General features: G+C 34.7%; 2 protein-coding genes and 1 pseudogene across 2 annotated transcripts; all 3 read right to left on the bottom strand.

The window, feature by feature from the left end:
• Positions 1-1,426: 1,426 nt before the first annotated feature.
• Positions 1,427-3,488, bottom strand: LOC120204838 (annotated as a pseudogene).
• A 3,275-nt stretch (positions 3,489-6,763) lies between these two features.
• LOC120204837 (putative [ribosomal protein S5]-alanine N-acetyltransferase) lies at positions 6,764-7,476 on the bottom strand. Its single transcript, XM_039204848.1, has one exon. The coding sequence runs from the start codon at positions 7,352-7,354 to the stop codon at positions 6,791-6,793; it is 564 nt and encodes a 187-aa protein (XP_039060779.1). The 5' UTR covers positions 7,355-7,476; the 3' UTR covers positions 6,764-6,790.
• A 315-nt stretch (positions 7,477-7,791) lies between these two features.
• On the bottom strand, positions 7,792-11,351 carry LOC120204836 (homocysteine S-methyltransferase 3-like). The gene is made up of 6 exons (XM_039204847.1): positions 11,085-11,351; positions 8,881-9,164; positions 8,557-8,686; positions 8,267-8,470; positions 8,104-8,175; positions 7,792-8,000 (listed from the first exon to the last, which is right to left on the bottom strand). Exons 1-6 carry the CDS (start codon positions 11,259-11,261, stop codon positions 7,851-7,853), a joined length of 1,017 nt encoding a protein of 338 aa, XP_039060778.1. The 5' UTR covers positions 11,262-11,351; the 3' UTR covers positions 7,792-7,850.

Genomic DNA, 11,351 nt, shown 5'->3' with positions numbered 1-11,351 from the left:
CGTCACTATCGCCATCGCGAGACCCGGCTCAAGGATTCTATGGTACATGGGGACTGGTTTATGTGGATTGTAGGGTACAAGGGGAATGGTTATTACTGGAAGAATGAGAAATTGGATTATTGGGGACTGATTTTGGAATTAGAAGGCTTAAACTAAAACATACAATCAGAGATTAACTTTGTAATTGAAGTAATTAAAGGCTTATCGGCAAACTCGCCCAAGTGTTTGGGGCCATTGTTTATCGGCAAGAAAATATGTCAAGATTTGAACTTGGTCAAATCTGGATAAATTTTTTAAATAATTATGAAATTGGTCTAATTTGGATTTTGATCTTTTACCATGTTCAAATTAAGTAATTAATCCTGCACATTTATTTTGTTACCATTGATTATTTGAAATAAAAGTAGAGGTGTCAAATTATCTGAAAGTTAAAAGTAGAAAACTAAATTCTAAATTTAAGTATAGTGAAAGGACTACAATTATAATTTGACCTAATATCTTTTATATGTCAAATACATGTAAGAAAAAAGAGTTGAGAATAGCGTGACAATTATATACTCGTATTATACAATGTTGTCGAAACAAAAACAATTGGGTAAACTATGCATTTACTACCTAAACTATCGGTTTTGATCCGTTTTAGTAAATAAACTTTTAATTTTTTTCAAAATCATGTTTAAAGTTTAACTTTTGTTTCATTTTAGTACCACACCGTTCAAAAACCTAACGCGTTTAGTACATAAACTATAAGTTTTTGTCCATTTTAGTACTTAAACTTTTAATTTAATGTTAAATTTTAAACGGGTTATTAAAATGAAACAAAAACTAAACTTTGAGTATGATTTAAAAAAAATTTGAAAGTTTAGGTACTAAAATGAATCAAAATTAATAGTTTAGATACTAAAAAACACATAATTTACCCCAAAAACTTTCTTTTATAATTTAAATTATAATATTTTATTTTAAAAAAATAACTTTTTTGAATGATCAACTCATTGTTGAACATTCCACTGGCGTAATAATCTTAAGGACACAATTAAAAATAAATAAATATTGAGAGGGGATTTTGCTATTAGGGGTTTCTTACTCTTTATTTATAATTTTATTTTAAATGTGTAAAATTATTTTTACGATATTATTTATAATTAAAAAATATCCAATAGATGATCATAAGTGATAGAGTATCTATACATAGATCTACTAATCTTGTGTCCAATTATTAATCAGAGATTTTGATTGTTTTATTTAAAGAAACAATAAAATTATATATCAAGAATTAAAAAAAGGAAATTATAACAAAAAAGCCCTCAATATTTTCTTTTTTTTCAATTACGCCCAAACATTGTCATGCGAACTGTCTGAACTAATCTACATGGTCCGGAAAGGAACTTGAACTATAATTCTGAAGCTTCAAATTAATTTGCAATGCATCACAAGAACAATATATAAAGATATCCCCTATCACCGTAAAATGCTTATGAATATTTTCTTGAGTTCTTGAAAAGAAAATCGAAAATACATCCCAGACGGAGATCATAGCACATGAACATCGGACACGTACATGTTAATGTTACCTAAAAACCTGTCCGGTTTACGAATGCGATCGTCCCCGCACAAATTCTTCTAGTCTGTCCCAGGCCTCCAGAGCTGCAGCCCTATCTTGGTGTCTCTTGTTCTTGCTAATCTGCACATTGAGATAAACAGAAAACCAATAAACTAAGACGATATGACAGGAAAGTAACTAAGTTCCACCAATAGTGCAGCAGCCTTGGGGTGGGGGGGATCTCTTAGACTCTTACCGATATAATCTTCACATTCCATTGCTTCACAATCTTGCAAGATTCTACGCTGTCATCTTCAAACCGCATGAAAAACCCAATAACTGCATAAAATTCAAGATGAGCATTTATCGTAATCAAGAACACGAAACCAGAGTAGATATATTGTCTACTTCCACCCAAGATGAGGATTTATGCTAATCTACAATGCGAAAGCAACCTTAAATCTCGACAGGTGAAAAACATGTTAAACTATCATGTATTCTAACTCCATAACTGCACAAAAACTCATCATATGCATAGTTTATAATGTGCACCATACGATGAAATTCACAGCAGAGTCGAGTTCTACATGACACTTAAAAGGATCAGTACCAAGATAACAGAAACACAAACAACAGTCCAGTTAAAGCTAGAAAAATCCCACTTACTCTTATTAAAAATCTCCACATGATCCTTGAAAGGCCAGTCCTTGAACTGCCACTCTTTCCCCAACACGAATACCGCCACCACTCGATCCCAATCTTCTGGCTTCAAAGCAGAAGGCTTATCTCTAACTTCATATGCGTCACGATCCTATCTCTGTCCCTACTAAACTTCTTCTGCACCGTAACACACTCCGGTCTCGCCCCTTTCATCTGCTTCACCTTCACATCGGTGGGCACGAAAACCCCATCTTCCAAAAACTCCTTCACATTATAAATAGTAATCAAAGTCTGAAACGCACTCGGCACTAGAATAATCGGCACTCCTTCTCCGAGTTTGCTCCCTTTCAAATGCATTTTTGGTTTCGAATCATATCCCATCATATCATCCCCATAGCTTAACCCCAATCCCCCCTCTTCAGCACCCATTAACCTACTCTTAGCAACTAACCCATCTTTCCTTTGCTGAGACTCAAGTCTCTGCCTTTCTTCTTCCCTTTTGGTAGCAGCAACAATAACACTATAAAAATCCTTATTCTTACATTCCAAAATCCCTTCCCTATCCTTCAAAGGTTTCTCAACCGATCGAATTATTCCCATATAATCAGCAATTTCAATCTCTTTATCCTTAACACTAAAATGGTATCTCCTATTTCATCCAAAACAACATCGTTGGTGTTATTACCTTTGGGTTTAGCGCTGTCCGGATCGAACCCAGATGGGTCGGGTCGAAACTCGTCGGGGAACTTGGGTGGGTTCCAAACGATGGAATCGGAGGTGGAGACTTTGCCGGTGAGGTAATCAAGGAGGGGTTTCCGGTCGGTGAAGGTGACGGCGGGGATGCGCCGGGCAAGAGAGTTGTGCATGTAATCGGTGTGCTTGAGATGGTGGTTTTGGATGTAGAAAACCTGGGTCTCGAGGTTGTAGAGATTGCCTTGCTTGGAACGGTAGGCGGTCTCGGCGGAGCAGGGGAAGGAATACTCGGTGCCGAATCGGAACTCGTCGTTGACTCGGACGATTTTGTCGACTTCGCCCCGGATTGTGAAGTCACGGAGGGCGGAAAGAGGGTCCATTCGCTTTGGTTTTCGAAAGGAAAAAAACAAGAGAGAGAGAGAGAGAGAGAAATTGTTACAGGGACGATGGTTTTAGCAACAGAGATTTGTGTTGTTGAATTGGATTTCGGTGATGATCGATTTGTAGCTTGTGATCGTCGCTAAAGTTATGAGCTTTCTGGCCGAGTATTTTTCCTTTCCTTTTTCTCTGTCGGATCTTGATGGCGTTGCAAGGGTTAACGCTTAAATGAGAGAGTCGAGCTTGAATATTACTAAGTCATTCAATTTAAAATTTTTAAAATAGATCATAATTTAAATCGAAAATTCACGAGTCTAAAGTTTTCTAACTCGAATCAAATTTAAAGTTATGAATTGAAAAAATTCACCAAAGCGTTGAAATAAAAAAATCTTGAACTTAAGTTAAGTTCAAATTTAAACTTGAGCCTAAGAAAAGTGAAAATCTTCAAAAATATTTTTTAAAAATAAATAAAAATATTAATATTAATATTATTAATAATTTGTTTTTTCAAAATAATATTTTTTTTTGAGTTGCTGGTGAGTTTTTCAATCGAGTATTAAGTAGCTCGTTTTAACTCGTTAAAAATTCGAGTCGAATGTTTATCAAATATTGACCGAATCAACCTTAAACATTTCAATATTTATCTCGTCTCGTTTACCGCTCTAACTAGCGAAAGCGAGTGACTGAGTTTGGGTGCATATTCGGATTAAATGGATTGGACCATTATTTTGCCTAATGACACTTTATCCCTCAAACGTCTTTCAAATAGACATTTTAGTCCTTAATACATATTATTAAAATTTAACCTCAAATAAAGTATAAAATTAAGAGAATATTTAGAAAAGTAAAATATCTAATTCGACTAAGAGTAGCAAGTCTAATTTATTTTATATTAATTAATAGTAGTAAATCTAATATAAGTAAATTTTTATTAATTAAGTTTTATTTTTAATAATATAATTGTATAACTATAAATAGATATTAAAGATTAGCGTTATATGCTAAATCGATTCTCAAAATATTTTTTATAGAAAGTCGCTAGTTTTATTAAAAAATAATAAATATCTAGAATTACAATGAATAATTAAAAGCATAATCGTAAATATAAACTAAATTATAATTAGAACATTTTCCTATAATCATTGATGCAAAAACTAGTCACATAGATCACACAATGACCAAAAAGAAAAGATTAATAAATCTAACCAATGCTCGAACAACATAAAGATACGAAAAAATCTAATTGAATCGACAACAAACCAAAAAATGAGATGAAACTACTAAAGATCACCGATAAATTACAAATCAGAGTCAAGCGACGTGAGAAAACTATCCACAAATGCAAAACGCGTATCCAAATCAATCCGAGAGTCCAAAGTAGGGAAGATCAGCTGATAACAAATAAGCAACATCTTAATCAGTCGTGATGATGTCAAATCCAACCCTGAGAAGAAAAAAAGATAAATGAAAACAATGACAAAAAACCGTAAGCTACTTGTAAGCACCATTTTCCCCCTCAATTCAACCCCTTTACAAAATGGCCCAAACCGATTAAAACCCAATCAAAACCCCAAATCCTCTTACAATCAAACTAAATTAGGCCTAAATTAAACCTTAAACTAACCCCAAATTAGACTCGAACCGGGTCCAAACCAAACCCAACAGGGGCCCAAGCCAAAGCTCAAATCTAACCCTAATTTAACTTCATTTTATATGTTGGTATGTGTTTATAGACGTTTCTAGCCGTTGGGGATTTATTTTCTTCAAAAATAAAATTGTCCAGACACAGGAGTATCGATACTCAGGCTGGGAGTATCGGTATTGCTCTAATAAAAATTAGTCGTTTATGGTCGTTGGACAAGGAGTATCGATACTAGGGTTTGGGGTATCGGTACCAAATTTACATTCTAGAATTTGAACACATTTAAAATCAATAGGAGGTACTGCCATGTGAGTATCGATACTTCCCTTACCTTTGGTGTCGATACTACATAAACAATATCGATATTGTTCATGTGGTATCGATACTGAATGAACAATATCGTTACTTCATGTTCAGAACAATATTTTGTGTTCAAATTCAAGTTTTATGGACTTAAAATTATTTTTAAAAACTTTGTATAAATTCAATTTAGTCCAAAAATATTTTGCCCTTAAATTTTTTATATCAAAATAGGTTCAACACAAGTCTTGTTGAAAGTGAAAGATAACATTGTTGGAGAGGGTGCTAGCTGAGAAAACTGTCGAGTTTCGCTTAGACCTGCCAAATAAGAGAAGATAACATAATATTCCAATGAATATCTATTCTTGTGAGGAAGTGGTGGAGTCGAGATTCTTGAGGAGCCATTCTTGAAGGGGAAGCTCAAAGAAATCAAGGGTCTGATGGAGTTGGGGAATGAAACGCTAGAGATCTTTAGTGATATCACGGTCACGGAGAATATGAAGAGTATATTCATCACTGGAACCACATATATGACAAGAAGGGTCGTCGGTAAGGTGACGGTGCCAACGAATAAGATCGGTGAGAAGCTTATCCCTTAAGGAGAGCCAGAGGAAAAACCTAATGCATACAGGAACAAAAATGTGGCAAGTGAAATTCCATTTCTTATCTCGGGTATCCCACTCGGTAGAGGACAATTGGTGGTAAGCTGATTTGATTGAGAAAAGGCCATGTTTCCCCGGCTCCTTGTAGCAACGATCCCAGCCAGTAGAAGAATCGGGATGATGAATGTTCAAAATGTGATCAACTGCTCCAGGGGTAAGAAGTTGGGAGAGGAGGGCTCAATTCCAAGAGTTATTCGGGTGAACAACATCACAAACAAGAAGATCATTATTAACGATCGTAGAGGTGTTACGCCAATTAAGGAGGGGGGCAAATCGAGGATTCCAAGTGTCATGCCAAAGCACGAACTTAGTGACATCCGTAGTAAAGGAATTGTTGTTATTCCTTGAGGATCCGGGTTCGAGCATCATTAGATGTCAGGGATTTGAACGTTCAATGTCAAAAGGTTGAGAGTTATATTTGAACATATATTATCTTGTATTTATTCCAGATTAATCAAGAAACAAGTATCATGCCAAAAGCGGGTGAGGTGATAATCACCAATCGACCAGGAAATAAATCCATGAAATGATGGCCAAATATTAGTGAGAGCGCGCCAAAGGTGAGAGCAATTAGCCCGAGATATGGTTGGAGGGCAAGCTTCAATCATCTTGTCCAACTCAGACGATTATTAATTTTTTAACAAAAAATAACTAATTTGGAACATAATAAATAGTCAAATGACCTTTTGTTATTTTTAATAATTAAGGGATTGAACAAAGCAAATCACTATAGTCGGGGATCATTTATAACTTTCAATAGTTAGAGACTCAATAATTAAGTGATCATTTGTGTATTTTATCATATTTTTAATGAGAACTATTATTGAATTATATAACTCATTTTCGAAAACGAAATAATTTGCTGAATCTTGAAATATACTGCATATGAACAAACAATTTCAAGAACAATGATCAAGTTTGACGATGATCAATGGAGAGAAGACTGAACATAACCCTATCTCTAGGCACTCCCTTGAAAATGACATACTTCCTCAAAACACCTTCTCTTTGAAACCCAGCTTTCTCCAAAACCCTACGAGACCCCAAATTTCCCACATCGACAAGAGCTTCGAGTCTCTCCAAATGAGGCCATTCATCAAATATGGTCTCAGCCACCATTCTCACGGCCCTCGTCGCGATCCCTTTGCCCCAATACTTGTATGCCAACACATACCCGAGTTCGCCCCTGCATTTATCGTTCCCCGAATTCGAAGTCACCGATATGGCCCCGATCGGACGGTCGTCGACGCATATTGCTCGGAACCAAGGGTGAGGCAACACGACGTTCTTGATGAAGTTCAAGCCATCTTCTTTGTTGGTGTATGGCTCCCAAGTGCAGAAGCGTTTCACTTTCTCGTCGGTGGCCCAGACCATGAAAGCATCTATGTCTGCAACATCTAATGGACGAAGAGACAGGTTTGAACATTCATCCTTAGCTTTGTTTTGATGTGATTGAACCACAGAGGTGGCTTCCATGCTTGTGAGAAAATCTGGGTTGGTCTCTGAATGTGATGAAATGAAAATTTTGGGTATGAAATTTAGCAGATTTAGCTTTGGTCTATATATGAATGAAGAAGATCATGACTTGAAGAACTTGCTAAGAACCACAGTTGATTTCCTTTGAGTGAAGAGCAAGAAGCAGGTGGAGCTTTGTGTAGCCGCCTTGTTGGACTTTTTGTGCCTAAGAGCAGCCGGCAGCCGTCAACATTTAATTATAGGTCAAAATTTATGGTCAAAGTTTGATTTTAGTCCACGTACTTTTTCATTATTTAATGATCTAGAGCATCAACTTTAGTGTTATATAATTTGATCCTACTACTATATTTATTAATAATAATAATAATAGTGTTTTTACTATTTTACCAGCCTTTATTCTTTTAACCCATGGTACATCATTACATCGACAGCGTTAATAGATTTCTACTGGAAATTACAAGGAAAAGGCAAAGTTCCATAATATCTGATTTAATTATCAAGTGAAGCTTTTGTCAAAGAGTGCTCTTGATATGGCTCTGATGGTGTTTGGTGTAGTCCTGCAGCAACCACCAAAGAGTGAGGCCCCTGCGTCTCTCCATTTCCCCACATATGACACGAAGTCCTCTTCCGTCGCCCCTTCCGATTTCTGCATTATCGGGGAAGAAAACCGTTATTTCAAACCTTCGGAGGGTTGCTCACACAAGGATCGAACGATCGAACAAGGGTCAAACATTTTCGAAGGTTCTCACCTCCCATTGCTTGGTTTCTGCATTGTAGGTTTCGCCACTGTTGGGATATATGATCACTGGCTTATTTGTCACCTGAGATCACAATATCATTGTACTTGTAATGTGGAACATTTTCATCACATGTGAGGACTTGATTTTCATGCACCAAATGGGAATTATTTACCTTTTTGATAGAGAGAATGAGTCCATGGATGAGCCTTGGAGGGGTACAGTTGATTCCAACGGCAACGACTCGGTTGCAAGAATTGGCAATGTTGGCACATTCGGCAATGGAATCGCCACTGACCGCGTTGATTCCGTCTTTGGAAGTGAATGAAAACCAGGCCGGGATGCTTATATTTTCCTCCCTGAGAAGCTCTGCGTATGCCTGCACCCCGATTCGACCGGAATGAAACGTTTACGTTAGTCATCTTATAGTTTTTGTTGTATGAACACGGGTCCGTTAGTATATACCTGTGCTTCTAGCTTGTTCGGGATTGTTTCGAACGCGACGAGATCCGCACCGGAGTTGGCTAGAATTTGCACCCTCCTTCTGTGGAAATCCTTCAATGTTTCCAATGTCACTGAATCACCATAGTGGCCACTGCTCAAAGGAACACATGAATCAATTAGATGACCCAAAAAGATGGCTAGAACTTGGGGTCGAAATGACTCGACTCCGAAATGATTCAAATCCAATATGACTCGAAAATTATAAAACCTAAATCGATCTAATCCGAACCAACCCGACCCGTAAAGCCATAAATATCAAGTTATCAACACCCTGGCAGAGTTTACCTATACTCGGATCCATCAGCCAAAAAAGCACCATAGCTGCCCACAGAAGCAGCAACCAGAACAGGACGTTGTGTAGTTTTCCCACCACCAAGGAAGTCCCGACAGCCCTTGGCACATCTTTGGAGGTAAATTTGGCGAGCCTCGCATGCAATTTCGACGCTTCTCTTGATCAAAGTTTCAGCTTCTTCATGAGACAGCCCTTTGGCTTCAAATCCCTGGATAGTGGCCTGATATGATGCACTTATGATCACGTTTGCACCTGCTTCAAGGTAATCTAGGTGAACCTGCAATAGTTTTGCTTCAAACACCTCTAGAAATTTGATCCATATGTTTTAAATATATTACATGTTCAATAATACAAAAATATTTTTAAAAATTGACACATATATTAATAGCATAAAATTTTATAAAAATAAGTAAATTACAAATTTAATACATAAACTATCAGTTTTATTTCGTTTTTGATACCTAAACTTTCATTTGTTTTAAAACTATACATAACATTTACTTTTTGTTTCTATTTGGTATATGGTTGTTAAAATCTTCACGGAACTGTTTTATTTAGTACTTTTTTTATGGGTAAACTATATCATTTATCACTCAATTATTTTGTCAATTATCTTGTCAGTCCTATTTTGGTCATTGAAGTTTAAATTTTTTAGTTTAATTACTTAACATTCAAATTATTCTTGATTTAATCACTCTAATTTTTAATTTTATTTTTATTTTAATTATATATTAAATAAAATAATAATAAAAATATTGTATTACAAAGATTATTAATAAAATACCCTTGAGTAATTAAAACAAGAGCAATTTATAAATTGAGTAGTTAAATTGAAAGATTTTAGACTATTGATTAAAATATGAATGAGAAGATAATTGAGTGAAGAATGATATAATTTATCCATAAAAATATAGTTTCGTAAAGTTTTTAATTACGAGATACTAAAATGAAACAAAATGTAAACACTAGGTGTGCTTTTGAAACAAATAAAAATTCATATACTAAACAAAACAAAATTAATAATTTAGGTACTAAAAGTATAGTTTACCCTAAAATTTTAAATTTTTAGACAATTTATTATCAATAGTTGAGTCATCCAACTTTTAGAATTTTGCCATTCTAGGGCTAATTTACTTTTCTTGCAATGCAATAAGAAAATAGCTTGTTTTGAAGAAAATGAAGAAAAAATATTATGAAACACATGATCTGGACCAACTTAAGTTTTGGACTAAGGATTTATATTTAAACATTAATAATATATTTTAAAATATATAATTATAATTTAATATATGGATGACATGTTCTTGGTAATATAAATAGACACGTGTAATGAAAACATTACGTGACAACATAATAAAAACCCGTTAGCTGTCAAGTACAGATCTTTACACGTTAAAATACATGACTGAGTTTATAATTTGTAAATAATAGAGATACTGATAATAAAATTAGGGTAAATTATGTATTTAGTATATAAATTAATAATTTTAATTCGTTTTAATATTTAAATTTTTAATTTTTTTAAAATTATATTTAATATTTAATTTTTGTTTTATTGTAATACTCTATGTTAAAAACTTAACGTGTTTAATATCTAAACCATCAATTTTAATTCATTTTAGTATCTAAATTTTTATATATTTTTTAAAATTTAACGTTAAATTTTGAACTGATACTAAAATAAAATAAACACTAAATTTTAAGTATAATTTTAAAAAAATTAAAAGTTTAAGTACTAAAACAGTTCAAAATCATTAATTTAAGTACTTAAAAAATAATTTAATACTAAAATTTAACCTAAACATACATGAAAATTTTAGACTATCGAAATAACCAATTTTTTTAAATAAAAACTCGGATAACCTATTAATTAATTTCAACTATACGAGGAAAAGTGGAAAACCATGTTGATCGTGTTTAGGGTTTTAAATAATTGATCGTGAATGTAAAAGTGCCCGCGAAATAATGTTAGCGTTGTCTTCCGATATACCCGCTATACTTGTAATAGTGTTTATTACGGTCGTAATAGCATCTGGTATGACTGCAATCGTAGTAAATACAACATGATCGAAAAAACGATCGCAATCACGATTTGAATCTGTCGTGTTATCTTTATTTTTTTTCTCCAAGAATCAAACAGAAAGCAAAGAAAACCTTTTTTGTCTTGTATGGAAAATTAAAGAAGAGGAGAAAGTACCCTTCGGACCAATTGGGGAGAAGAGATAAGACACTTGGCACTCCATAGAGGATCATTGAGGTCTTGACCATGGCGTTCGAGCTCGGTGGCGAATCCGCCGTCCACGACCGCGTACCCGCCGCACTCTGCCAGAAAATCTCTCATCAACGCCGACGGTTCAACGCCTTCCAGTCCCATGTTTCAGATAGATGGCAAAGAAAGATAGCTATGGCAATTAAAGCTTCCAAGAGATTGAAGGAAGTGGAAGGAGGTGAGGTTTCAGCTTCC

The sequence above is a fragment of the Hibiscus syriacus genome, unplaced genomic scaffold (genome assembly GCF_006381635.1).
Source record: "Hibiscus syriacus cultivar Baekdansim isolate YM2019G1 unplaced genomic scaffold, ASM638163v2 tig00011718_pilon, whole genome shotgun sequence".
Lineage (NCBI taxonomy): Eukaryota > Viridiplantae > Streptophyta > Magnoliopsida > Malvales > Malvaceae > Hibiscus > Hibiscus syriacus.
Note: the sequence above shows the minus strand (reverse complement) of the source record. Positions and strands in the feature narration are given on the sequence as shown.